The sequence below is a fragment of the Notamacropus eugenii genome, chromosome 4, assembly GCF_028372415.1.
Source record: "Notamacropus eugenii isolate mMacEug1 chromosome 4, mMacEug1.pri_v2, whole genome shotgun sequence".
NCBI classification, from domain to species: domain Eukaryota; kingdom Metazoa; phylum Chordata; class Mammalia; order Diprotodontia; family Macropodidae; genus Notamacropus; species Notamacropus eugenii.
The window spans coordinates 80,085,779-80,113,426 of NC_092875.1; the positions used below are offsets into that span (position 1 = coordinate 80,085,779).

The 27,648-nt window shown below is 47.1% G+C and overlaps 1 protein-coding gene across 3 annotated transcripts; it reads right to left on the bottom strand.

Annotated features, from left to right (window-relative positions):
- Positions 1–342: 342 nt before the first annotated feature.
- LOC140500140 (venom factor-like) lies at positions 343–27,162 on the bottom strand. Of its 3 annotated transcripts, XM_072602454.1 has the most exons (41): positions 27,015–27,155; positions 26,384–26,591; positions 23,922–24,084; positions 23,576–23,646; positions 23,358–23,446; positions 23,097–23,179; positions 22,825–22,912; positions 22,396–22,498; positions 22,184–22,301; positions 21,804–21,919; positions 21,360–21,500; positions 21,017–21,229; positions 20,623–20,823; positions 20,034–20,195; positions 19,817–19,946; positions 19,268–19,345; positions 18,848–19,045; positions 18,621–18,753; positions 18,197–18,282; positions 17,905–18,044; positions 16,568–16,774; positions 14,706–14,757; positions 14,361–14,447; positions 14,018–14,221; positions 12,572–12,647; positions 11,007–11,175; positions 9,877–9,972; positions 9,561–9,714; positions 7,751–7,920; positions 7,513–7,671; positions 7,256–7,315; positions 6,663–6,747; positions 6,379–6,421; positions 5,969–6,056; positions 5,083–5,169; positions 4,053–4,158; positions 3,402–3,491; positions 2,562–2,648; positions 2,311–2,394; positions 1,009–1,144; positions 343–729 (listed from the first exon to the last, which is right to left on the bottom strand). In XM_072602454.1, the coding sequence occupies exons 1-41, from the start codon at positions 27,089–27,091 to the stop codon at positions 597–599; spliced, it is 4,971 nt and encodes a 1,656-aa protein (XP_072458555.1). In that variant the 5' UTR covers positions 27,092–27,155; the 3' UTR covers positions 343–596. The 3 variants fall into 3 exon arrangements, with proteins under 3 accessions (XP_072458555.1, XP_072458556.1, XP_072458557.1); XM_072602455.1 differs by lacking the exons at positions 23,576–23,646; positions 23,922–24,084; positions 26,384–26,591; positions 27,015–27,155 and having other exon boundaries at positions 23,363–23,448; XM_072602456.1 differs by lacking the exons at positions 343–729; positions 1,009–1,144; positions 2,311–2,394; ... (2 more) ...; positions 4,053–4,158; positions 5,083–5,169 and having other exon boundaries at positions 6,350–6,421; positions 27,015–27,162.
- Positions 27,163–27,648: the final 486 nt, after the last annotated feature.

Genomic DNA, 27,648 nt, shown 5'->3' on the forward strand with positions numbered 1-27,648 from the left:
CCTCTTTTTAGGATCAGAAAGGAAGATCAGTCTCTGGTCAGGTTCAGATTGAGATGAGCATTCTTCTGTTTTTAACCATTCTGTGGGAGTCACATAGAAGTCCCTATACTTAGGGTCACCTGCAGCCTCTTGGGAAATTCACCCTAGGCCTTTGTCCACTTGTGGGGAAGATAAACCTGTCCTTTATTTGGGAGCTAACCTGCCCCAAAGTTCTGAGAATGCGGGTACAAAAGTACCTGAGCCAGATAGTTCCCTCTGACCATAACCCTTAGGTCCCTAAAGGCAATGGTGACTTCCAGCCAAAGTCCCCAGGTCACTAGATGGGTATAATTTGAACAACACTTGTTTTTTAAATCCTCAAATTTTTATTGATACTTTGTCCTTTTTGAACATCATCATCATTTCCCAATGATCCTCTGTTCCCAAATAGAACAAATATAAAAAATGAGATCAAGAAAAGCAAATGAGTACATAGCCTCATCTGAAATTGTACGCCCCATTCCATGCCTGTAGTCTACTAGCTCTCTGCTGAGAGATAGGAGACATTCGCATTCTTCATCATCACTCTTCTGAGGGCACAGTTGGACACAGACCAGCTAATATTCACAGCCATGAACACCCAGAAATTCTGAAAACCTTTCCAGTTCCTTTCGAAATTCTGAAAAAGTGACATCAGATATTTCTGGCCACTTGATGATGAAGGTATCCGTGCTTAAGGCATAACTGTAGCTGTTAAAACAGAAGAAAAGGGTGTAGGGTGTTGAGGGGAGAGAAGGAAGAGTGTAGGCATCTTCATTTTGTCCAATGGGAGAGACTTGTGTTTTGCAGATTTGCAGTTTGAGTTGCTGGCTAGAGAGGCTTGAAGGTTGGGACTCAGACCGTGTTCTAAAAACCGCACATCCTGCATCCCACCGTTCTTCACATAGATTAGAGGTAGGACAGTTTCTGCTGCGGGCTCAGGACTCTCCAACCCCACACATAACAAGCAAGGCAGTCTTTAGAACTTACTCATCTCTGGTCTTCCACAAATCTGATGACTGACCCATGATTAAATATGTCTCATTGGCCTTCAGCCCAAGGGCATGGAAACACATTATATGGGAGACAAATTCTTTGTTTTTGTTGAGAACTCCGGTGTCTGTCCCTGTAGGGTAAAGAAATGAGGAAGGTTCCTTAGCCTCTATATGGAAGTTGGAGAATGTCAGGATTAGTCAGGTTAAGGGCTGAAGAGGCTGAACCTTCTTCTGAGAAGGGAGGTTGCAATTGGGGAAACTGGGCTCAGAGGCTGAGGAAGGAGAATCTACCATCAATTACAAACCCTCTCAAGAACTTTGGGATTAGGCACCCTCTGGGCTGTCAAGATGGTAGGAGGAAGAGAAGAAGGAGGAGGAGGAGGGAAAAGCCTAAGATTTCTAGGCAGAGATGCTCGATCTGTTACTTAACATCATTGAGACCATCGGACAAGCCTCCCAACCTTTCTGAGTCTTTTTCTTCAACTGCAAAATTCAATAAACTTCAATGGCTCTCTGTTGCTTCCAAAATAAAATAGAGCATCTCCTATTTGGCTCTGAAAGTTCTTCCTAACTTGGCCCCTCTAGACTGTTTTGGCTTTCTTATACATTGCTCCCATCATGGAATCTGCTCCAGTGACATTGGCCTCTTGGTTGGTCCTTTTCCAAGACCCTCCATCTCCCAGATTCCAGCTTTTGTTCTAGCTGATCCCCGTGGCTAGAACTCTCTTCCTCTTCCACTCTGCCCCTTAGCATTCCTGGCTTTGTTCAAGTTTCAACTAAGGTCTCCCCTTCTGCAAGAAGCCTTGTCTAGTTCTCTTTTATCTTAATGCCTTCCCTCTACAATTACCCCAATTTAACTTGTCTATAGCTTGGTTAGATATAGTTGTTTCTATGTTATCTCCCCCATGAGACTGGGAGTTCCATGAGAGTAGGGAATGTTTACTTCCCTTTCTTTGTATCCTCAGCATTTAGCACAATTCTTGGCACATAGTTGGTGCTTGATAAATACTTGTTGATTGAACAAAATAATCTGTAAGGTCCCTTCCAGCTATGCATTCCATGATCCTAAAACTAAGAGAGGCTGATGGCATTTTGGACAAAGGTGACCTAAAAACCAAGTCTCTTTGGGGAAACTCATCAATGTGATTCTTTTGCCTGTTGCAGGTACACATTTCCCCCTCTTCTTGAACCAATCTCATCCCTGTTCAGGAACATGCAGGGAGCACAATACACTCCCCTTTTAACCTTTCCTCTGCCCTCCCCAGGCCTGTGAGACTGGCCAAGGTGCTGAACTCACCACTTTTGATGACTTCTAGGATTTTCATGGTGTAGTAGACATAGGTGTCAAGCTTCTCCAGTTCCTCCAAGTGGGCCTTGTAGACTGAAAATGAGGCCATCTAGCTCTGATGTGTAGGGACCCACTCCCATCTCCTGCCCACCCTTATCCCTCATGGGGTCTTGGATTCCACCCAGTCCTGCCTTTCAAATGTGCCCATCTTAAGAACCTCTGGTCCCACAGTAAGCTATAGGAGGGGCCTTGGCACTCACCAAAGTCAACTCCTGGCCGACAAGCTATGATCTGAAGTTCCTTCTGGTCGATGCCATTGTAGTTACTGATGAGGGAGGGGCACTTTTCTGGGTATGTTAGAGAGAATGGAGCCCAAGGAAAGACAAATAGACAGATAGATGGAAGAACAGAGAGGTGGGCAAATAGACATATGTATAGACAGTTGGACAAGTAGAGTAATGTCAGTGTCAATCAAAAACTCTTCCAGAACCCTTCACTCCTTTCCCCTAAACTATTCTTTAATCCCCTCTGCCCATAAAACAAAACTCCCCAAACTTTGTCACTGTCTGTCTTCCCTTACCTCTCCAATAATAATAGCACTTTAAGGTTTGAAAAACACTTTACAAGTGTCTCATTTTATCCTCGAAACAACCCTTGGAGGTAGGTGGCATTATTGCATTTTATAGATGAGGAAATGGAGGCAGACAGAGGTTGTATGACTTGCCCAGTGTCACAAAACTTCTAAGTGTCTGAGGCTTGATTTGAATTCAGGTCTTTTTGGCTCCATGTTGAAGTCTCTAATCACTGCGCCACCTAGGTGTCTCCAAATTACTGTATCCCAGACTCCTTTCCAGCTTTATGTTTTGGAGAGCCCTTTAAAGGTTGCAAAATGTTGACTTGTTCCTGATCCCATACAACCCTGAAATAAACTGCCTGTGAGACAGCATCTCCCAAAGTTACTTCTAGCATTTCCAGAGGCCCCTACAGAACTCAGTCTATAACTGGAGCCTCCCAGGCTGAGCAAGGTGGGAACAACTCCTGCTGTCTACCCAGCTCTCCTCCATGCCTCTTGACCCAGATGGGTCAGAGCCCCAGCTCACCTTCAGCACACCGGCACACATCTTTGTGGCAGATCCTTCTCATGAGCGCAGTGTCCCCAGGCAGGTTGTAGAAGGCACTGCATCTCTCCTCTGCCATTTCCATGTGGGTCAGCCAAGAAACAAGGGGGCTTAAATCCAAGGACCCTTCAGGGTCCTGCAACTTTCCCACTATCAAGGACCTCTAACTGGCCTGAACTGATTTGGGTGGGACTAGCCCCAAGTGGCCGAATGATGGAGCAGGTCATTTGTGGTACCCTGAACCACAACCCACAAACCTGGTGCCCACATTCCCTGGTGCCCAAGGAATAGTTAAATTTCTGTTTCCCACCCCTTACAGTATATGCTCCTAGCCTTCCCATTCCAAAGGGGGCTTGGCCTTTGAGTGACTCTTTGATCCCCATTCTGAGACCTAGGGCATTCCTGCTCCTCATGCCCCAGGTATACAGGCTGTAACTCTGACCTGGGCTGCCTAGAATTCTCAGATCCTACTCAAATACTGTCTGAGGGACCAGGGGGTGGCCTGTGTTTCCCTTTGCTCTGCCCATTCCAGATGGCCCCTCCTTAGCTCAGCCTCCTGGGTCTGACTCACCTCCTTTTCACCTGCCCCAGAAGCCTCAGTCATCAGTCCTACTTACTTTGCCCCATACTCACCAGGCTCATAGTAGTTGATGATGGTGACAGGAACAGCTTGCAAGAACTCTGTCTTAAGTAGCTGGTGAATTCGGAAGCTAAGTACAATGTTCATTTGGTTGGAGAGCTGGGAGAGGGGTCAGACAGGCTCCTGATCAGGTATTGACCATGGCAGACATTCCCTCATGGGAGGTGTTAACCATAGGAGACAGTGACCATGGGGAACTCCAATGACAGGGCATGCTGGTCATGAGAGATACTACTTTTGGGTACATTGACCACAAGGGGAGCACTGACCAAGGAACATTGGACATTGGGAGCTATTTGTGGGAAGAGGGCAGCCCAGAGATGGCGATCATGAAACGCTGGAGGAAGAGGACCTGCCTGGGATTGGGTGGATTCCATAGATCTGTATCCAGAACCAAAAGGGTCCCTGATACTTTAGCTGGAGAAATCACCATTGCCCTCACGTATTCTAATGTGCCAATGGGCACTGATTGATAGAAAGGTGTGTAGCTGTGTGCCAACTCTCTCTGTGTGCTAATGGGTATTGGTCAGAGGGAGCTGTATGTGTCAGTTTCCCATATACCAATGGGGGGACCTAGGGAAGAAGGATATCTGGGGTGTATGTTCCTGGGTGCCTCCCCTCTGAGATTGCCCCAATTTATCCTGTATATATCTTGTTTGTACAGTTGTTTGCATGTTGTTTCCCCCCATTATATTGTGAGCTCCTTAAAAGCAAGGACTATTTGTTTGCCTTCCTTCTGATTCCCAGCACTTTGCACTTAATGTCATGAATACACTTAATACATGCTAGCTGACTGATTTCACCTGTTCATGGTCATGAACCAGAGGGAGCTGTGTGTGAACGGACATAAGTCTGAGAAAGTTCCTGGTTAACCAAGTATCAGTTTCCCATATGTGCTAATGAGTGTAAGCCAGAGGGAATCATATATTGGGGTGCATTCTGAGTGTCTTAATGGCTGTGGCCCAGAGAGCCTTGGGAATGCCAGGGGGCATGTCCCTGTGGCCTGGACTGCTCTGGCCTCACCTTTTCCAGGTAGAGAATGACGGAGCTATTGCTGGAGCTGGTCTTGGTCTCATACTGGAAGGCGTACATCTCAATGTTACTTGTAAGCTGCAATAGAGGAACGGGACATCCAGGACTTGTTACATCAAGGATCCAGGGACACTAAGATGACAGAGTCTCTGGGACATCAGAACTCAGAGAGATGGGGATCTGGGGGGTATCAGAGATTTAGAATGTTGATGATTTGGGGACAATAGGTGATTTGACCTGACAGGGACACTGGAACACTGGAGACTTAGGGATGTCAGGAACTTAGGGCCTCTGAAACATTAGGAATTTGGGAGGTTGGAAACTCAGGAACTAGGAGACATAGGAGATATTGAGGGTGTCAAGGATTTAGATTCTAAGAACTCAGAGACTTGGGAGACTCAGGAATGTTGGGGTTTTAGGTGAGGCCCTCTAGACCCTGAAGGAGAGAGCATCAATGCCCAAATTGGGATTGGAGGAGGGGAAGTACCGATTCACTTTCAAAACCTAACTCCTCCTTCCAGACTGGGGAGAGCAGCCTCTCCAAACTCATTGGACAAATAAGAAAGTTGAAGCCCCATTCTCTATAACTGGGCAGATATACCCTCTTTGGAAATGCAGTTGTTCAATGGGAATGGGTCCAGGGGATAGGTATCAGGAGATCAAATTCTGTAGAATTAGGACTATATTCTGCTTAATTTATTGTTTCTCTCCTTAGCAACTACTGGGAAGTACCAGGAAAGGAAGACTTTAAGCACAAGCCCTTCTGGAGGGTGTAAAGAAAGAATGGGACCAATTTCTGATGAGTCACCATATACAGTTGTCATTCTAGATACAACTAAGAACCACCCCCCACTTCCCCTTCCCTCCTCTGAATCACCTGCTTTAGGTCACCCTCATCAGGAGAGAAGCCAGTCAACAGCGACACCTCCAGGATGGTCATTGTGGCATCTTGGGGTCCTGTGTACCTGAAGGTAGAGTGCTACCTGGATGAGTAGGGGGCTTGGGCAATTTGAGAGTGTCTGAAGGATGGGACCTTGATATCAGAAAGGATTTCTGCCAAGTCTGAGGACCTGATACTGTGGAACAACCAGCCACAGACAGATCACAAGGCCTTCCAGTGCAGGATGTAAGAGTTAAGTCCAGGTTAGACAGTTTATCAGATTCAGAGGTACAGAGCCTCCAGTACCAAGGGACCTGAGCACTATGGTGGGACAGGATAGATCATGTTCTTTTTTGGAGGGACAGGAAATCAGGGTACCTCACAAAAGTAGATAGAGATGAGGGTACCTTGCCTCGATCTTCAGATGGTAGGTCTCTCCCTCCCTTCTCTCTGTGGAAACACCCATAAAAGAAAGCCTGTGGAGGAGCTGAGACTCCAGGGGTATTTGTGTGCTCACCCCTGGGAACCAGTGGGAGATATCTTCAGATATGTTGACACTTTCTCCAGGAAGAGGTTGGGTGGATGCTTCCCTCAGGGATGGAGTGGGGAAGAAAAGTCAGGCTTATCCAAGACATGAGGATGCCTTCCTCCTTCAGGAAGGGCCCTGGAAATGTTGGGGGAGGGGGCTTACCATCAGGATGCAGGGTTACATTCAGATGATAAGGGTGGCAAGAGCTCTTTTGGCTGTCTGGGAATTTTTGGTAGATGGTCAGGACCTGGGCCAGTGGGAAGATGAGAGAGGGAGAATGAGAGGGGCCAGGGCATCCAGTTCAGCAGTCACTACTCCCATTGCATGGGCCTTTTCTCCAGGGTGGGACAAGGGTAGTGGTAGAAGAGTACTCCTATTTCCCATTTCTAAGGTTGCAGTGGAGATGTACCCATGAAAATGGCAGACCCCACCCATCTACCCATGTGCTGATTGGCAAAGAAAGGGAGCTCCTGACGCCAAGGGGAGACTGATAACTGGAGGAAAACAAGTCAGAAGGGACTCCAACATCCAAATGAAGGGGAGAAGAACACTTCATATGGGCTAAAAAGGGGGGTTTATCCCCGACTGAGGATAGGGGACAGGAAGAGACAGAGTCTAGGGGACTCAGGCCAAGAGGGGTGGGATGGGAACCAGACTCATGCATTAGGGACACTCCAGGGGAACAGGAACATCCTAGCTTGTCTTCCCATATAGCACCTTGACCTTGAACCCAGGGGAAGAAAGGTCAGACTCACAGAGAGGGTGCCTTTCCCAGTGCCACTAGCTTTGATGATGACGTCGTCCTGGGCTGAGAACTGAGGGCAAAATAGCAGAATGTCAGAGTTATGCAGAAACCTTAGAAACAACCTAGCCCAATAGTCCCCCTGCCCCAGGCTATTCACTCAAAAGGTAGAAGTCATCAGATGAGGAGGCCAGGAAGCCAGGCTGCAAGAGCAGGGAGTCCCTGGCCACAAAGAAGCCTAAGTCTTGCTATCTCCTTGCTGTGTTGTACCTTTTGAGAGCGGAGCTGGTAGGCATTAGTCTGGTCAATGTTCCACTCCACAGTAAATCCCCGAGCAGGGGCAGTAATCTGAATGTGAATATCAGAGACGCCACCAACAGGGACGATCTGTCGGTAGCGGGAGAGGGCCTCAAGGGCCACTACTGTGGTCTATGGGAGAAAAGAGAAAGCTAATCATTTTCTGCAGCCCAGGTCAGCTGTCCCTGGGGGTGCCCTCTATCTTAGTCACCTGTGTGCTGCGGAAGCCACCACCAAGCTGCCGTTGCCCAATGAGCCACTTGGTGATGCCATGTATATCTTCATGCCGACCTAGGTGTAGTTTCTGCAGGAGAGCGTATGCTGTGGCCTCCACGGTATATAGTGACTTCTTGTCATTTCCCACCTTCCAGTGGCTCTTATCTGAGAAAGAGGCTTAACTGGTTACCCATGCAGGCTGTGTGGTCCCTGGGCCAGCTCTAGAGTCCAGGTAGTCTTAGGTGAGGGATTCACATCCTATGTCTGATGCTTACTATCTATGTGACCCCAGGCAAGAAATCCCTAACTACTCTGGGCCTCAGTTTTCAATGGCTTATGAGGTCCCTTACATCTCAAAATCTATGATCCCATCACTTATCTAGGGTTTAGGTTCCTTATGAGTAAAAGGAAGGGTTTAGTATCACTGGTCTCTAAGGACCTTTCCTGTTTTTAACATCTATGATTCTATTTTCCTATGACTTCTTTGGGATTCAGCCTCATTATCAGTAATGAGGGAATTAGACTCGATTAAATTTATGATTTTATGACTTCTCTGAGCATCAGTATCCTTATCAGAAAGAAAGGCTCTTGCTCTCTCAATCTCTTCTTGGACTTTAGAAGTCTGACAGAATCACAGAACTTGAGTTGAAAGAGACCTCTGAGGTCATCAAATACAACTATACCTGAACAGAATCCCCTCTACACAACCACTGAAGATTCTCTGCCTTAGTTTCCTCATCTATAAAATGAGAAGATAGGACTATGGGATCTACTTTTCCAGCTCTAAATCTAATGATCTCCAAGCAGTACTCATAGAGCCTCTACCTGATGAGTGGTTACTGAGGGATGGATGGATAACATTACTATTGATGAGAAGGAGAGGCAATTATGATGGGAATATTCAGCAGACCACTTGGACAGAAGGAAGAAATGGAACATATCTTTGGGAAACAGATCACAAACTTAGCATGGAAGCATATACTACAGTGATGGGGAACTTTGACTAGCCATTCATCTGCTGATCCCCTTCTCTGTCAAAAGAAAGCAGCCCATCAACTTGCCCATTCTTGGTCATTGAATCATTTGTTGTTTTGTTGTTCAGTCATTTTCAGTTGTGCCTGACTCTTTGTGACCCCATTTGGGTCACATACTGGAGTAGTTTACCATTTCCTTCTCCAGCTCATTTTACAGATGAGGAAACTGAGGCAAACAGGGTTAAGTGACTTGCCCAGGGTCACACAGCTAGAAAGTATCTGAGGTCTGATTTGACTGACTCCAGAGCTGGTCCTCTGTCCACTGGGCTATCTACTTGCCCTATCAAGTCATTAGCCAGAGTAAAAATCTTAATGAGAATTTCATCCTCCAAGAGGGATGGAGGAAAGGGCTCTTTATGGACTTGATTCTGAACATGAAGAAATTACTGCTGAATAGGAAAAATAGGAGTCTGGGGTGGGGGAGGGGAAAGGAGAGAGGGACAGGTGACTGATTATATCCATCACAGAGCTCCTGCTAGAAAGAAGAGAGGAAAGCCAAGTCATGCACCCTGGGTTATTTGCAGAGTCGATTCCAAAGGGTTCAAGGAAAGGATAGGCAAAATCTAACTAGTATAATATTTTGCAGGAGAAATTAACCCAAGAGGGCTGGATGAAATTCTCAAAATACATGTAGATAAAAGAAGGAAAAAGGGAAGCTGCCCAAAGAGATCAGTACAATAAGAGCTTAGAGCATTATGTTATCTTGGTAGAGGTAGGTGGTGACATACAACCCTGTTATCCCATGGGATAGGTTTGCATGTCCAAACTCACCTGGTGATGCAAATTCATTCAGACGGTCATTAGCCCGGGGGCTGTCTGCAAGAGCCAGGGCATAGGAGGCAATGGCCACACTGAACACTGTTTTCAGGCTTGGCAGCTGCTTCTCAAGGAAGGCGCCAGCCCTCTGAATACTGGCGCTCACATTCTGTGGGGCAGAATGGTCAGAAGGGTCCTCCCATCAGCCCCAGCCCCGGTGCCTTCCATCAATGCCAGGACCCCACCACCCAGTGTACAGAAAAGACCACAGATTCCTATGTCTCCCCCAGGCCCCATTGTGTTTCTCTGTGCCAGTGACAATGCCTCCTACCAGTTCTTCAGAGGCACATGGAATCTCGCCTTCCTTCAGGGCAATCAGCACCAAAGCTGTCAGAGAAACTTTGACCTCCGAACCCCAATAACCACCCTGCAGATGTGGGAGGAACAACAACAGCTCAGCTTGGGAACCCTCTTTTTCCAGGAGACCTTCCTAAATTGTTGGCATTGATCTCCCTAAGTCAAACCAGGTAGGGGGCAGAAAGGAAAAATCCAAGATCATGCACCTTTAGAAGATTAGAGTCTGGTTGGAGGCGTGGGATTATGGTATACGCGATCTGAGTTCCCAAGTCTCACATTCAGAGTCATGAAATAGCTTGGGGTTCTAGTACAATGTTCTCATTTTACAGATGGGGAAACTGAGGCCCCTAGAGGAGAAGTGACTTTCTTATTATACAGCATTATACATTATACAGCAGAGCTAGACTCTAACTGGGACTCCTGCCCACCTCTCTCAGGTGTCATTCTCTGGTCCATATCTGAGTCCTAAGAGTGCTGTTTCAAGTAGAAGGACCTGGATTTGAATCTTGGCTCCTTTACTTTCAGCTTGTATGTTCTTGGACAAGTCACTTAGTCTGAGTGTTCTTGTATGAGAAGTAAAGGAGTTGGACTAGCTGACCCCTAAGGGTCTTCTCAGCTTTACTACCAATTATTCTGGGATTCCTGACTGCACCACAAGCACTACAGCCCAGGGACCTCTTTCCCTGCCTCTCTCTTCCACACAGGGCTGGGCACACAGTGGAAGGCTGATTCCCTATCTCTTCCTGGACCACAGTTGTGCCTTGGGTTCTCCCCATTATCCTGTACACATCTTGATTTGTATGTATTTGCTTGCATGTTTTCTCCTCCCATTAGACTGTAAAGTTGAGGGAAGGGACTGTCTTTTGCCTCTTGTTGTATCCATAGAATTTTGCAGGTACTTAGTAGGCATTTAATAAATGTTTTATTGAATTGAATTGAATGGAACTGTACTAAGCCCCAAAATTGACTGGGAGAGGGGCAGGGCTAAGTTTAGGAGAAAAGGATGCTTCTTCAGTGGGCATTGGGCCAAGGGAAGCTATTGTCCCTCCCTGCCCTCCTAACGGCCTTCCTGCTCCTTTGGGTGGTCAGGGCCCGTGTGCCCACCTGCATGGACTTCACGATCACTGGAGCTTTTTCCTGGAAACTCCCATCCTCCTCCTGTCTCTGGGTAATGAGCCACTTGGCACTGCTGCACAGAGTGTCTGTGTCTATTCCGCCTTTGGTCATTAACTTGGAGGCCATAGCAAAGACCCTGAATACATAGCTGGTAAGCCTGTGAAATGGAGGAGGCCCAGACGCATGTCCACGGAGTAGACAGGAGAGTCATGGGGCAGAGGTTCTACTCCACCAGACTCACTGGGGATGGTGAGGAGCACTCCCAACACCCAAACAGTGCCTGTGTTTCTGTAGCTTCCACATGGTGACCTCCATTTCTTTTTCTGCATCTTTAGGGTTCTCCTCCAAGGAGCCCTTCCTGAGCCCTCCAGTCTAGGCTGATCTCTACCCCTAAGCCTTGACAGCGAGACTTAGAGATCCCTGAGGGGAGGACTTCTATCAGGAGCCTTTCTTCATTGGGTGTGGTATGATATAACCTCTATTGAAACACAGTAGGCTAGACTCGGGTAAATCACTTAAACTGAGTGTTCTTGTATGAGAAATAAGGGACTTGGACTAGCTGTCCCCTAAGGGTCTTCTCAGCTATACTACCAATTTTTACAGATGCCCCAAGACCACCCTTTGGGAAAGAACCTCATCCCTCATTCTTGACTGCTGCAGGTGAAGGTATCCTCCCCATACTGCTTCACGTATTGTTTTCTTCCACTAAAAATATAAGCTCCTTGAGGACAGAAACTATCTTACTTGCTTTTATTTATATACTCAGCACATAGCACAGTGATTAATGTTTAGAAAATACTTACTTAGTGCTTTATCTATCCATTTTCCCCTTGTCTGGCCTCTGAGGTCAGGGTCTCGGTCTAGTCCTCCTTCTCCCCCTCGCCCCCAAGGTGACTGGGCTCTAGCAGGATGTCAATAAATATCTTTAATTGTCATATTTAATCCTCCTCTGAGTTTGCCAGGGAAGGTATTACTGAACTCATTTTACAGATGGGGAAACTGAGGCCTCATATACTGAGTTATCACATCAGAGTTGGTAATAGAATCCATTTCTCCTGACCCCCAGACTTGGGCTCTCATGCTAGTGTGGGGGTAGTAGCATTCACAGACACTAGAGGGGGTATGTCCCAGGTCTTCTGGTGTTGACCTCACCTTAAAATCCACCAAGTTTTTAAAAGGAGATACGTCTACACATATTAGAGTGAAAGAAGGGGATTCCTGTACTACCCCCTGAGAAATGAGCCTTGCTGGTTCCCTGACCACAACATTCGTGTGGCTAATGGCCTGACTCAGCAATGGGGGCAAGTCTAGGACCCAGCTGGGTAGACACACCAACAGGGACATTGAAATACTTCAAGAACAGGGTGTGTGTGTGTGTGTGTGTGTGTGTGTGTGTGTGTGTGTGAGAGAGAGAGAGAGAGAGAGAGAGAGAGAGAGAGAGAGAGAGAGAGAGAGAGAGAGAGAGAGAGAGAGAGAGAGAGAGAGAGAGAGAGAGAGAGAGAAATAATTGGGGCAAAACATTGGCCTGGGGACAGTGACAACAGCTTCCTCACCACGTGCTCCCGGGGCTTTCACTGTGAATGTGGAAGGTACCATTTGAATTGCGGTGAGCCAGCATTCGGGCATAACCTGGCAAGAAGATGATGAAGAGTCAGTCTCAGGTACTGGATCCCAGTGAACCCTCAGGGGATATCAGTGTCCAAGTGTGACAAAGCTGGGAGGGTCAGTGTATCTGGGTGTAACTGGCAGGGGATGGAGCTTCAGTACCTGCATCCTGGTTTAAGATGAAGGAATGATATCAGTGGCTGACTGTAATTTAGGAGAGTGTCAGTGTTTAAGTGAATCGCAGAGATTCGCAACATCCAAAGGAAACTTGGGGAGGGGGTCAGTGCCTGAATGCAACTTGGAGGAGTTGCCACTGTGTGGTGTAATTTGGGGCATTTCCGTCCTAGCAGGCCTAGGTAGCCAAGTGTCACACCCAGGGTAAGGGGCATTACAAGGTATATCTAGAGGAGTGTCAGTCTGGGTATAACTTGGGAAGAATGGACAATTGATATATAGCTTGTGACTGGGAATTAGTGTTTCATTTACACTGTAGGTATCTTGCATGTACAGTTTTTTGTATGTTGTCTCCAGGAGAACATTGTACGCAGCAACAACAACGTTTAGGACGATCAGCTATGACAGGCTTCACTTCTCAGCAATACAATGGTCCAAGACAATTCCAAAAGACTCATGCTAGAAGATGCCCTCCACATCCAGAAAATGAACTAGGAAGTCTGAATGCAGATTGAAATGCACTATTTTAACTTTTTTTCATGGTTTTCTCCTTTTGTTCTGTTTCTTCTTTTACAACATGACTAATGTGGAAATATGTTTAACGTGTTTGCACATGTATAACCTCTATCAGATTGCTTGCTATCTTGGGGAGGAAAGGGAGGGAGGAAGGGAGAAAAATTTGGAACTCAAAATCTTATAAAAAATAATGTTGAAAATTATCTTTACATATAATTAGAAAAAATACTATTAAAAAACACAATATAACCTCCTTAGGTCAGGGTCTTGTTTTTTGCCTTTCTTGGTATCCTTAGCATTTAGCACATTGACAGACACTTAGTAAGCACTTTAATACCTGTCAATTGAAAAAACAATCAGTCAAGTGATAACTCTCGCTGTCTCTGTCTGTCTCTGTCTTTGTCTCTGTCTGTCTGTCTGTCTTGTCTGTCTGTCTGTCTCTCTCTGTCTCTTTCTCTGTGAATGTCCAAGTTTAACCTGGGGCAGTGGTCAGCGTCTGGGTGCACATGGAGGAGGACCAGCAGTATTTAAGTGAGGAAATGCCTTGCTCTGGGGATACTTGTGCAAGGCAGAGATTTAGCTATAATTTGGGGACTTCAGGGTTGATGTCTGTGGGTTAGAATGAGGAATGGCCAGAGGAAACACATCCCCAGACTGGGAGGTGCTAACAGCCTCCGCCCTGCGACACACACACATACACTTACCTGTCACAATGTTGTCCATCACCTGGTTTCTCCGCTCCACCCCAACCTGGCCCCACTGCCCCGTGGCATCCAGGTATTGGGTTAGGATGACCAGAAAGGCCAGGGAGCTCAGGGTCTGCTCGGGGCAGCCGGTTGGCACGTTCAGCAACTTGTGAAATTCAGAAGGTGTTAGGGCTCCAAGGATGGGCTCCCCAAGAATGTCTCCTTGAAAGAAAGAGGGGTGAGGCACTGTCATCATCAGAGTAGTCCATGTCAACTCCATCCCCCTCAGGTTAAGGAAAGGAAGGCTCCCACCGTGGGTCCCACTGTCCCACTTCTACAGGAATAGGCTTGCTTTCATTACCTTGTACACTGACAAACACTTCTGGTCTCGTGCCAGGCACCATGTTCTCAAAGATCCTTCTCGACACATTTTCTATCTGGGTGTGACCTGGGCAGAAATGAATTTCCCATGGTCTCCCAGTTCCAGGAGCCCTTCAAGACAAGGGGATCAGAGTTCCTGGAGGGTCAGACTGCCGCAGAGGCCATTGGAGCTGGTGGGACATAGCCTGGTAGGCTGGCTAGATTATCATGAGCCAGGCCCTGGGTTCCATCCCTGGTGGCCTTGAGACCTGCAGGCATATGAGCACACGCACCCTGTGGATCGCTGGAGCTTTCCCACCCCTCCCAGGCCAGTGTTCTCGCAAACCTTGAGGGTCCAACAGTAGGCTGTAAGACGATCTCTCTATCTGTCCTTCTACCTGTAGTCAAAAGATTCCCAGAATGTAAAAAGGAACTTAAAAATCATTTAGTCTAAACTCCCACCCATTTTACAACTGGGGGAAGTGAGGACAAGTGAAGTAAAGGGCGCCAGCATGGTGCAGTGCGATATTTGTTGGGTACAGAACCAAATGACCTGAGTTCAAATCCCCAGCTCTGCCGTTTACCACTTGTGTGACAAATCATTTGAGACCTCTGGGTTTCATTTTTCTAATGATGATGTTAACGATAATAATAATATTCATATTGTGCTTGTAACATGCTTTACATATGTTATCTCATTTTATTCTCATAGCAATCCTGGGAGGGAAGTGGTGTTATACTCTTATTACAGATAAGGGAACTGAGACTAAGAAATGTTAAGTAACTTGCCCAGGACCACACGACCAACTAATAAGTTTCAAGGTAGAATTCGAACTCAGGTCCTTCTGACTCTTGTCCAGCACTTTCTTGATTGTACCATGTTCCCTCCTATCTATAAAATGTGGAACTGGTCTCGATATGCTCCAGTGTTCCTTCCAAGCTGGAAAACTACGATATTGTTCGTACTTTGTTAGCAAAGAGGACCAGTGCCATCAGGAGGCATTGTCTTGACTTGCAAGTGGATTGGATTTGTGTAAGGGAGAGCTATAAGTCATCAGCCTCAGTCTCCTCCAGAGTCGCTGGGGTACGATGGCTAGACGTAGGTCAGGATGACTAGCAATGACCTCCTATGATGGTACAATTTACCCAAGGTTGCACAGTTAAAAAGCTGGCTTTTCAGAGAAGGCCTTTCAACTCCAAGTCTAATGATTTCTCCATTTTACCATACCTTGTGGAGAAAATATTTATCTTGTGAAAAAGTAAAAGTACTTCTTGAAATGTGAAGTGAAAGGGGTTTGTAATAACGAGCACAGAAAACAAGCGTACTTTCCTGTGGCTCCACTTCCTTGAGTGCTCTCTCTTTCCTGGATGTTGGGCACAAGGCTTGTCTCCTCGGGTGACATCTGTCCTGCCCACGGCAGCTGTGGGGCTCAAGCCCCTTTCTCCCACTGTCCCCTCAGCACTGGTCAAGGCACCCCCACTAGAGTCTGGTGAGCTAGTCCTTGTCCCATGGGGACCTTTAGTTATCATCATGGGAGTATGTATCCTGTCTCCCCATTGTAGTGAGACCCAGCGGAAAGCAAAAGACTGCATCTCTTTTGTCTTTGTTTTTCTGGCAGCACCCAGAATATATTCCAGTCGATAACCATTGCTCCAGTTTATTATGGGGCAGAGGCTTATCTATTCTGATATCTTGTTTGCTTCCTAAGTATAAATCAACTTAGTCTGACAATTTCTGCTCCAATATTTCCCTCCAGGAAAACGGCATCTATCAAAGGCACAGGCTTAACTCAGGTGTCTGGTGACATGTACTCCCTCTGTTTCATTAGGTGTTTTCTGTCCTACATGGGCTCCAGCTGTGGGGAATCAAGTCCTAGCTCCCCTAATTATGTGGGAGTGATCTGTAAAATGGAGATTATTTTATTTACTCTGTCTGCTGGGGGTATTATGAGCAAAGTGTTCTGCATGGGAAAATAGGACCTATTTTGAGGGTACATATCTTGTGAGGGCCAAAGGTCAGCTGTACAACCTCCGCATGAACATTATCAAAGTGACCCAAGCAAGAAGGGACTTTGGGAAAGTTAAGAAAATATCTAGAGCGATATGAGAGGCCAGCAGCAATATTGCCTGGGGTGGGTGAGGGATTTCTTTGCATCTCCCCAACACCCCATGTTCCTATCTGGTCTTACCCTTGAGGGATTCAATTACCCGGACAAAGAGTGTCTTCTTCACTTGGTCCCAGACACCAAACCCCTGAACCGTGACTTCTACATCAACGTTGCCTGGCTCTACAGGCATCACTGTGAACAACACCACCCTTGAGGAGGCTGGAGGCACGGAGACTCTCTGGAAAAAGGACCGGGTCTTGCTGGCCTTACTACACAGAGCCTTCTTGTACGGAAACTCTACACGAACCTGGGTGGGAAGGGAATCAGGACAAAGACTGCCACCACAAGCAGGAAGACCCAGGTACCAAGTACCATAGGGCCACCTAATAGTTCCATTGTCTCTTCAGAAGTGTGAGGGAGAACCTGAAACCTGTCCCCACATCAACCCACATGAAAGGTCCTAGGCTCATAAAATATTAGAGCTGAAGGGCTTGCCTGGTGATTCAACCTGCCCATTTCATAGATCAATCAAAGCATAGAAAGTATTTGTTAGGTACTTGGGCACTGCTAGGAGCTGGGGTTACAAAGACAGAAATGAAATAGTCCTGCCCTCAAGGCACTTACATTCTGTAAATAGAGACAACAGTTACATATATAAACATATACAAAATAGAAATAAAGTCAACATGAAGGGATGGGCTTGGAGATCAATGAAAGGGAGGTGCCGGCAGCCAGGAGGATCAGGAAATGATTTGTGTAGGACATGGCAACTGAGTTAAGCCTTGAAAGGAATGAAGAATTCTAAGAGGCAGAGATGAGAAGGGGAAAGGAGAGTGGAGATGGATGGTGTGTCTCTCCTGTATGGGAAATAACAAGGACCGTTTGGTTGGACTAGAGTCCATAGAAGAGGGGGATGTGGAATAAGCCTGAAAAGACAGGTTGAGGCCAGATCATCAAGAGACTTCAATGATAAAGAGAGGACTTTGTGGTCTGTTTGTATTTTGAACTCAGGTCTTCCCAACTCGAAGCCTAATGTTCTGCCCAATGTGTAATCTAGTTGTGATTTTATTGGTATAGAAAACTGCCAATTCACTGTGTCACCTAGTTTCCTACCCTGCCCTGGTTATTAATTGTCTCCCATGAACCCAGAGAGCCAGGTTCTTTCTCAGCATCCCCCTGCACTTTGAGGATCAAGCCAAGCACATCCCACGGGGTTGGCCCAGAAATGTCTGGTTGATTGATGGTTGATGCATGAGAGGTCACAACAACATCACAGCTACCCCATGGTCTAATCATTGCTCGTAAATCACATGGGGCTCACTCATGGCTCACTCACACATAGGCACCTTCCCCCATGGCTGCTAGCTCACTAATGCTCACTCATGGTTCTTTCAGAGGTTGCTCCTAACTCACTCAAAGCTCCCAATGACAGCTCACCTGGACAGTTCGTTTCATATAGTTGTACAGTATGGCTTGGATTTGGACCTGCTCGTTCCTGACCACAGAGAAAGGCAGCTTCAGGTCCACGAAAAAAGTCTTCCTGACTGTCATCTCTAGGGGCTCTGAGATGCAAACACCTGACACAAGAGCAGACAGGTGAAAAGGTAGAAGGTTATATAGTCAAGGGGGTGGATTTGGGATTGTTGGAACCAATAGGTCTTGCACTCCCAACATGCCCAAGAATGGGGCCCCACTTGAGACCTTAGGATATGGGGCAGAGAGGACTCACCTTTGCCCTTCTTGAGGCTCACGGCCATGATTTCCCAAGTGGTGATGGAATCAGGCAGGGGCACAGAGATGGTCATAGCTGCGAGACTAGGGGGTGGGATGGGGACATCTCCATCAGAGCCACAGTCACTATCCTAAGGCCAGTCAATTGGTCAAGGATCCTAGTTACTATATTGGGGTTAAGTCAGAGGTCTGGCATCAGTGCCTATCCTGGCGTTATGGTCACTTTCCCATAATCCAATCCATTACCCTTGTATTTCAGTCACTATCCTTGGACCACTTTCCTGGGGATCAAGGTCATTGTCCTTGTCTTTCAGGTATGGTCTTTGCTTTGTGTTAATAGTTGTTATCTTGAACTCGCACGTATTATCTGTTTTTTGTCCTAAGACACTGGAGGAAAGGACCTTGGGGAACCTTGGTCTTACCTTGAGCCCCGGGCAGGGTCTCTGGGCAAAGTGACCTTTCTCCAGAGCCAGCTCTCTGGGAAGGCTGTACGCACTGTCAGGTCTGAGTCTTCAGAGAACAGCATGTCTGCATCATCATCATCATCTTCGTCAACTGTGGGATAGGTGCATGGGGTGCCCCTGTTGGAACCTTGACTGCTGCCTGGCTTGCCCTCTCTCTATTTCCTTTTCCTTGCCTCCCTTCTTACCAGTCCCCAGCAGCAGCCTCTCCGCCTCGGCCTCCTGGTCCAGCTTTGCCCTGAGGTGACAGCACTGTAGAAAGGCAGCCTTACAAGATGGACCATGGCGTACCCAGGGGACCCGGTCCTCACAGGAGAGTCCAACAGGCCCCTCCCGAAACCCAGCCTCACAGCAGTGTCTCTCCAGCTCTATCCTGAATTCATTCACTGCATGAGGAGGGAAGTGAGGGGAGGCTCCTGAGTCCATATGGGCCAAGACCATAGAAGGTCCTCTTTTTCCTTCCCCAGGCTTTGCCTTCACCTTTCCCAAATAGTTCTTCAAGATTTAGGGGTTCAGGGTTTGGAAGTTAGAGGTTCAGTACTTTGGGGGTACCAAAATTTGGGATTCGTGGGTTCAAGGAGCAGCCACCAAAAAGGTCTGATTCTGACCTTTTTGTTTCTTCTTTTCCAGAATCTTCAGGGACCTGCGTTTGCGTGAGGAGGAGGAACTCTGGGGGCATCGCCAGTCTAGATTGGGAGGAAGGTCCTCTGAATTGTGAGCCAGAACATCTGGTCATTTCACCCTGGACTTCCTATCCCAAAGACAGAGTGCAGCTCACTGGCTGGAGATGGGTGGTCAAATTTTTCTTTTGCCTCCAACCTACCACCCCACCCTCATTATGACTCTTCTGGTGATAAAATTCCCTTTCTAGCTACTCCTCCTCACTCTCTCTATGGGGCTTCCTTCACAGCCACCTTTCTAATCATAGGACCTTGAACCAGAAGAATTTTAGCAACTGTCTAGCACAATCCTGTTTTACAGTTGTGGAATCTGAGGCCCAGACTAAAGAAAGGGACTTGTCCAAGGGCACTGCAGTAGATCCAAGATTTGAATCCATATTCTGTGTTTCTAAATCCAGTGTTCTTTACACTGTATCCCATGACTCCTAACCCCTCCTTGTCTTCTTCTGACTGCTCCCTGTGGTCTCTCTCTCCTACCTTCACTAGCCCCTGTGCTCATCCCAACATTGGTTGTGAGGTCCACACCAGCATCCGTAAAAACACCCAAGTTGTCTCTCCCACTTCCAGCAGTGCAGCCAATGTCTTGAGTCTCCACCACATCCCAGACCTGTGACCACCAAGGAGGACCTTAAGCTGGGCTGTCCCAGGCCATACCCAGTAGCAGTGGGATCTGGACTTCCTTGCATGACCTCACCTTCTTCTGGGAAAGTTTGTGCTTGCTGTTTAGGGCATAGACAGCTTTGTCCACAGCAACCAGACCCACCAGGGCATGAGGGTCGCCAGTCAACAGTAGGTTCACCGAGACACTGGGTTCAAATACTCCTTCATCAGCAGAATCCTTCAGGCCTATCCGAAGCTGGGTGTGCATGGGTAGGTAAGGAGAAGTTGAGGCACAGAGGGTTAGGAATGTGGCTCCCCAGCTGCTTTCCTGGGTATGTGGGGGGCCCATCTATTCCTCTCTCCCCAATCTTCCCAGTGCCTCATCAGCCCCTAGAGCTCCCCCTGAGACCCTGCTACTAAAGGACCCTGGCTGCTGTAATCTATCCCACTGTTCTCTGCCCCTCTGATCCTTCTAAATTCTTCTTGTCTTTCAATATCTAGTTTCAATCTCACCTCCTCCCAGAACTCTTCCTTGATCACTCTTACCCAGACTGATCTTTTCTATCTCTGATCTCAGCACTTTCATGGCCTCAACATTTAAATTCTTGGAAGAAGAGAGAGGACACTGAAGCCAGTGGGACTGGGGGACAGGTGTGGAGGAGGGAAGGCAGGTTATGACTCACGGTGCCCATGCATGTGTCCTTCACATCAATCCAGATGGAGTCAGCCACGAGCTCTGGACTGGAGCCAGGGAGGATGTAGTAGGCCAGAATGCGGAAGGATGGCAGTAATTCTGGGCTCACAGGGATCATGGAAGATGTTACGACGCCCCCTGTTCTTTTGGGCTCGATGTGGGCACGTATGATCTGGCCTTTGCTCAACAACTTAGCAAAGGGGAGAAGAGCACAGTGAGGAGGGACTCTGGAAGGGGGTGACAGAGCCAGGCAACAAGTCCCTCTCTAAGGTTCCCCTCCTCATCCCTGGGCAGTGATAATTGAGTGCTTCCCACAGCGAATGTCAGGGGAGATGAGGAATCCCCCACGCTGCCTGAAGGCTCTGCCTCACATCTTTCCTTACCAGGATGGTGAAGTGCGTGATTCTGTCTTTGGTGTCCTGATTCCTGTGCCTTGTATTGAGACTCAGCTGAAGACTTTGTCCAACCTCAGTTTCCAGGGCGTTGAGCTCAATGTGTAGGAAGTTTCCAGAGTTTTCCTGAGTCTTATAGGCCTGGATTGTCAACTCAGCAAAGGCCTGTTCCTGGGGCTGCAGCTGCCCATCCTTTGTCTCCACCTGGGGAGAGTTAGGAATTAGGTGTAAGAATAAAGCCATTCCTTCCAGCAGCAGCCCCTTCCCAGGCTCTATGACCTTTCTGGTCTTTACTCCACATTCAACCCCAGGGCACTGGGCTCTGTGTCCTTACTCGAATGGATAGTCTCTCCAAGTTGGTCGCAGTGTTAAGGGTCAAAGAGCCAACCCCCTCGTCTGAAGTCTGGACTATACTGCCTTCACATTGCACGTGGACCCGAGGTGCTGGAGACCCATCAGGGTTGGTGACTGAGACCTGTGAGTAGGGTTGGGGAGGGGAGGGTAAATACTGCTGCTCAGTCCTAATATCAGGGGTAATCAGGATAGAGAGTCTCTATCATGGGGAGGGAAAGTCTTCATATTGGTGATGAATTTCTGTTCTGGGAGGAAATGACTTTCCTAAGAAAGAGTGGGGTTTCTGTCCTAGAAGTCATGGGGGGGCCTTTGTCCTTGGGGAAGGAGTCTCTGTCTTGGGGAGGCAGGGAGGATAAGTCTCTGTCCTAAGATAGGATGGGCTGTCTATCCTGAAGGATGTCTGCAACCTTTGGTGGCTCCTCACCCCAAAATGGAAAGGCATTCCAGGCTTGAAATAACGGGGTGTTCTGGTGAATCTGATGTTATAGGGACTCCGGACTATCTTCACCCCTGAGGTCTCAGCCTGGACCATTTCACCAGCTATGTAAACAAAGAAGCCTCTGAGGAGAGCAAGTCCCAGGAAACTAGGGAAGTTCTGACCTGCACCCTCCTCCTCACTTGTGGAGAGGATTTTAAGTCTTTTGACCCATTTTACAGATGAGGAAACTGAGGTTCTAGAAGACTGAATTATTTGTTAAGCCCAACCCAGTGTCTTCTTCTTCCCCTTCCTCCTTCCTTCTTCTGACCCAGTTTAGGAGAACCAGGAGGGGTGCATTAGTGGAGAAAGGTAAGAGGGTCACCCACCAGTGGAGAATACAGTGACATTGACAAAAATTGAACCCCCTAGGAGATCATCGAGGTCCTGGAACTCTGCAGTCAGGGTGGCTTTGCTGAGGGAAGCATGTCCGTGGCCTTCAGAGATCTGGCTCAGGACGAAGAGGAGAAAAGCTGATAAAGGAAAGGGGAGCCTCAGAAGAAGGTGGGGATTAGAGGGAGGGTCAATGGTCAATGCCAACCTTCACTCTCTGCATTGAGTCCTGGATGGTGATCCAACCAGAGTCCAGTTTCAACCCAAAAATGGCCAGAGCATGTCCCTCAACAGGCTTCTTGAACACATACCTAGAGGCCCAGAGAAGATTGTCTCACTGTTTCTGAAGTATTCACACAGCTTCACAGAACTGCCAAGACCCTGATTCTTACTTCTCTATTCCAATGACTCTGCTGGGTCAGCCATAGCAAGTGTGTCCAGAGGATATCCCGGTCCTCACTTTTCCCAAATGTCTCAGAAGCCAAATGATTGAGATTTCTCCCAGTTTTCTTTGCAGAAGAGGCTGGGAACTACCTGGACCCACCCCTAAGTGCCTCTCTATCCCCCTTTCTGACCCTTTGTACTTCCCTTACCCATGTAAGTCCTCTATCTGAATATGAGAGGTGGCAATGCTCACCTGGCCTCGATATCTATTCCCAAGGTCATGTCATTAACGTAGAAGAAAGTCTTATTGGGAGTCAACTGAACCTCGAAGGATGGGAGCACTAAACAAGGAGAGAGTTTGGAATTGGTGAGGAAGGGAGTTTCTAAGGAGAGGAGAACCTGGAACCTAGAGTCCAGAGCCCTAGCCCCAAAACCCAGAACCCCACTTCTCTGAGTCCACCAGCTAGAACTCCAGAGCCCTAGACAACATGTTCAAAGTTAGTAGCATGGCCCAAGGTTGCTTACCATATTCTTTCACATCAAAGGACACACTGTATGGCTTCTGGGACCCACTCTGGTATCGGGCCTCAATGGTCCAAGTTCCAAAACTGAAGCAGTAATGTCACAATCTAGACCTGGTGGCTAGTCAACCTCCAGACTCACTCCCCTCCTCCCCCATCCCACTTTGGGAAGCCCTGGCACAGATAGGAGATGGGAGAGGAAGGGGAAGATGGGGAGGTATCAGAGGGAAGACCTTTTGGGGGCAGAGAGCAGGGTAGGGGATACCTGACCAATTCAGGGAGACGGAAGGAACCCACGAAGAAACCACTCTCCTCCCCTAAATTCTGGCTGATGACAGAGATGCCTTGGGGGTTCTGGGGGGAAAAAGGAGAGTCAGGGGATACTCAAGCCCTCCTCCCCCACTCCTAGGATATATTTCCCAAGGTCTCCCTAGCTCTGTTAGGATGCCCAGGACCCAGTTCTCATGACCCATGTGAAACAACCTTAATGTCGATGGTGAATGGCCTCATCACTGGATCTAATCCATGATTCACTGTAAACACTCTGTATTGAACTGGAAGGGAAACAAAGATATGTTGTTGGCCAGAGCCCAGATATCTTGGCAGTAGAAATAAGAACTCAGAGACCCTAGGCAGTGAGGAAAACTAGAACTCAAAGACCTTGGGCATTGATTGAGAGCCAAAGTCCAGCCACCTTAAGTAGTTAGGGGGAGCCGGAGCCCAGAGATTCTAGGTAATGGAGAGAGAAAGGGGAGCTCTTTGAGCAATGCCAGAAGCTAGAAGTCAATCAGTCTTCTCTCTTCTGTCCCTCCCAGGCACTGGGACCCACCCAATTGCTCAGGGGTGTAGATGGTCTTATCTGTCTGGATGAAGATATAGCCAGCATGTGGAGCAACCAGGATTGTTTTCATCAGAGAGAAGGTCTTTGAGGTGGCTTTGAGGACCACGTACTGCTTCCCTGGACGTGGAGGGAAGACTACGCTTTCAGGGATCTGAGAAGAACATGTCTTGAACTCAGTACCTTTCCTTCAAAACTGCTCTTTCCACTGACTTCCCTGATTCCATCTGAGACACCACCATTTATCCAACATCCCAGGTTCTTAACTTTAGGCTTTTCTTTTTCGTCTCCCTTCCTTTCTCTAAGATCCAATAGGTTACCAAGCCCTGCCCATCCCACTTCTGTTAACATCACCCACAAATGTTTCTGCTTTTCCCATTTTGTCGGCCCAGCACATTAGGAAATGTAAGTGATGTAAGAGCAGAGGTGAACTGGATTCTTTTAAATGAAGAGATTGAATGATAACTTTTCTTCAGGGTTCCTTTTCAATCTCTTCCGATTCTAAATGATGTAATTTGGTCCATACATAGCAGAGGACAACTTTATGGAGGTCTAATTTCTCTTTCAGACCTCTATCTCTTTAGGTTATACATTTCTTGTTTTGTTAATTTGAGTACATTATATATATAATGTTAGAAATAAAATACATATTAAATAATTAAATTAAAAGCCAATATAAACCAATAAATAATTAAATTAAATAATCAATGTAAACCAATAACAATTAAATTAAATAACCAAATAAATATATTATAAATATCCATGATTCTTATGTATGAAGGTAATCATGACACTCCGCTACTTAAAACTCTCCCTATTGTCTCTCCAATGAAGTTCCAGCTCTTTCGCCTGACATCTCAGTCCTGCCAATCTTTCCTAGCCTGTCTTTCCAGTCATGTCTCATTTTACTCTTCCAAGCACATTCCAGTCAAAAAACCTTCTTTCGGCCCTCACCCCATGCATTATATGTTTTCCTCCTTCTGCACTTTTGCTCGAGCTTTTTCTATGCATAGAGTGCCCCACTCTCTTAGGCAGCTCATTGGATAGAGCACCAGACCCAGAGTTCAAATCCAGCCTTACATACTAGCTGTGGGACCCTGGGCAAGTCACTTAACCACTGTTTGCTTCAGTTTCCTCACTTGTAAAATGGGGATAATAACATCCACCTCCCAGGGTTGTTGTAAGGATCAAATGAGATAATGTTTGTCGAGTTCTTGGCCAGTACCTGACACGTAATAAACTCTATCTAAATTGTACTTATTATTATTGTTATTTCTCCTTGAATTCCTACTCTACAGAATAACTCTAAGGAATCTTTTCCTGATTCTCTGCCTCCATCCCTGGTTAGCAATGATTTCCCCATTAGGGGAAGCCTTTTGTGTGCTCCTTTCCAATGCATCAACCACGTAAAAATTGTCAATAGTTGTTCATTTCTGTGCTCATCTTGCTGTGGCACTGTAATTTTTGTGAGAATAGGGACTGAGTTTTAAGTTTTGTTGTTTCTTATGTGCCCAGTACAGTGCTCTGCACACAGGGGGAAGATGCTTAAATGACTGGAGAAGAGAACCTCAACCACTGGGTCCCCACCTCTACTGAGCTCTCAGAGGAGTGTGTTTGTCCTTCATTTTTGAAGAAGAAATGACGACATGACTTGCACTGGACTTTGTTTTGAGTGAGGGAGGGCTGTGCAAGGTCACCAGCCTCACTTTCTCCTCCTGAGTCATCTGGATCCAATGACCAGATATTCATCAGGATGACTAAAGATGGTCCATGATGAAATGGGAGACCTTGGCCTTTGAGGCTAAGGCCTTTTCAGGTACTCAAAGTGAGGTAATGCCCATTTAGTGAATAGGTCTCTTTAAAAGTAGTCATGGGGATGGCCCCTTTGGTAGAAAAGAAAAAAAATAGACAACACACTATGTGCGGGACCAAGTGGGATAGCATCTAAAATCTTAGAGAAGTTAGGGGAAAGGGTTTGCACAAACAAAACCAATGCAGGCAAGACTACAAGTAAAATAGGAAAGTGGGAAGGGGATTTTATAGCAAGTTTCTCTGATAAAGGCCTCATTTCTCAAATATATAGCAAACTGAGTCAAACTGAGCTCTCAGAGGAGTGGAGGCCAAGGATAGACTCAGAGAAGGTCTTCTGTAGGAGGAGGCAGAGTACTTGCTTTAAGGATCCTCTCTCTAGTCAGAGGAAAGAGACAGCCTTTAGACTCTGAGAAGTCAGAGGTCATGTAGTGCAGTCCTTTGCCTCTGAACTCCATGACTTCCTAGAATTAAACCTCACACTTAGGAAGTTCCTCTTAGGGTCTGACCCAAACCACCTTTAATCCTGAGACCTTATGTTCCAGAGTTGACTGGAGCAATAAAGGAGCTGTCTTGGGATCTCTACCAACCCCAATCCCACAGAACAGCATGCCAAACTACACTGTACCACAACACACACTTACCGTCACAGAAGCCAAGGTCATATATTTGTTTTTTGGGGAGAGTGTGAGCGACGTATCGTACAACAACTTCCTTTCTAGGGGAAAGTCCCAAATGGCGAGATGCACTTCAAGGGGCTCGACCAGGGGCTGCTCAGGGTCCTGATGTACCTGGAGCATGAGGTTCTCAGGACTCCCCACCCATAGAACTCGAGGGGCGACCAGGAGGTACCTGTACCAGAAGATATACCAAAAGGATGTCCAGGGACACAGAGTGGAAAGCACTAAGAGAATCACAAAGTTGTGCAGAAGGAAAACGAGGGATTACACTCAAAGATGCTAAGGAGACCCCCCAGCTAGACCTACAGAAGAAAGCCCTCCAAGAAAACTCAGATGGAAGTCATAGAGTCAGAGCTAAAAGGGCCTTCAGAGGCTGTGGGGTTCCACCCATACCTGTACAAGAAACACTGAGAGGTATGCAGAGGGAAAGAAAATGATGGTGAGAACACATTGACGTGTAGAGGGAATCAATCACAAGAAGAGAAATGCTCCAAAGACCCTTGGAAACACGTTGACAGAAAAGAGACAGATGGGTCAGAGGGACATAAACTGAAATGAACAGGAGGAGACACATTCTGTCCCCTTGCCTACTCACAGAGGGTCACAGTGGAGAAGAGGGAGACCTAGAAGGAGAAGCAGTTGTGACAAGCCCAGGATCCTGGGGGCCTCCATGGCAGAGGCTGGCAAGATGAGGATGGAAGAAGCAGCCAGTATGCTTGAGGCCACTGCCCTCCGATTATTTGTTTTGGCTCTACCTACAGACCAAGTTAATTACCAACTGAACTGAGAAGGCTTCCCATAAACCCCGTGGAATAGTGGGCTGCTTTCTCCAGTTCCAGACCCAGTAACAGCCCTGTGCCCAGGTCCTCCCCTATCAGCTGATTCTTGCTCCCAAAATGATTGCCTTTGGTCTAGAAAAGTCTACACTGTGATTCCCTTCCCCCATCCCACCCAAGGGAAAAGACCTTTCTAGCAGCCAAGACTTCAGAGGCCAATGTACAATGTTCAACACAGGCAACTCTGACTGTTAGCTGCCCGCTGTCCTTTCTCTGTCCTGTGTAAAGTACAAGGAGTTTCCTGGAACCATGCAATTGACCTCAGTCAGTATTAGTGAACTGCCTCATTTTATAGGTGGGAAAACTGAGGCCCAGAGGGAAGGTCTCTCCCACTAGGGGACAGAGAAAGACAATTGTAAGAATTAGAGTTAAATAAGCACCTCAAAGAACATT

Coding starts and splice junctions, on each gene's coding strand:
- LOC140500140 (XM_072602454.1), bottom strand. CDS start 27,091: ATGGAGGCCCCCAGGATCCTGGGCTTGTCACAACTGCTTCTCCTTCTA. Junction 24,085..26,383: donor TGACCTTGGCTTCTGTGACG/GTAAGTGTGTGT, acceptor TGTTCTTCTCAG/ATCCCTGAAAGCGTAGTCTT. Junction 22,499..22,824: donor GGAATAGATATCGAGGCCAG/GTGAGCATTGCC, acceptor CTGGGCCTCTAG/GTATGTGTTCAAGAAGCCTG.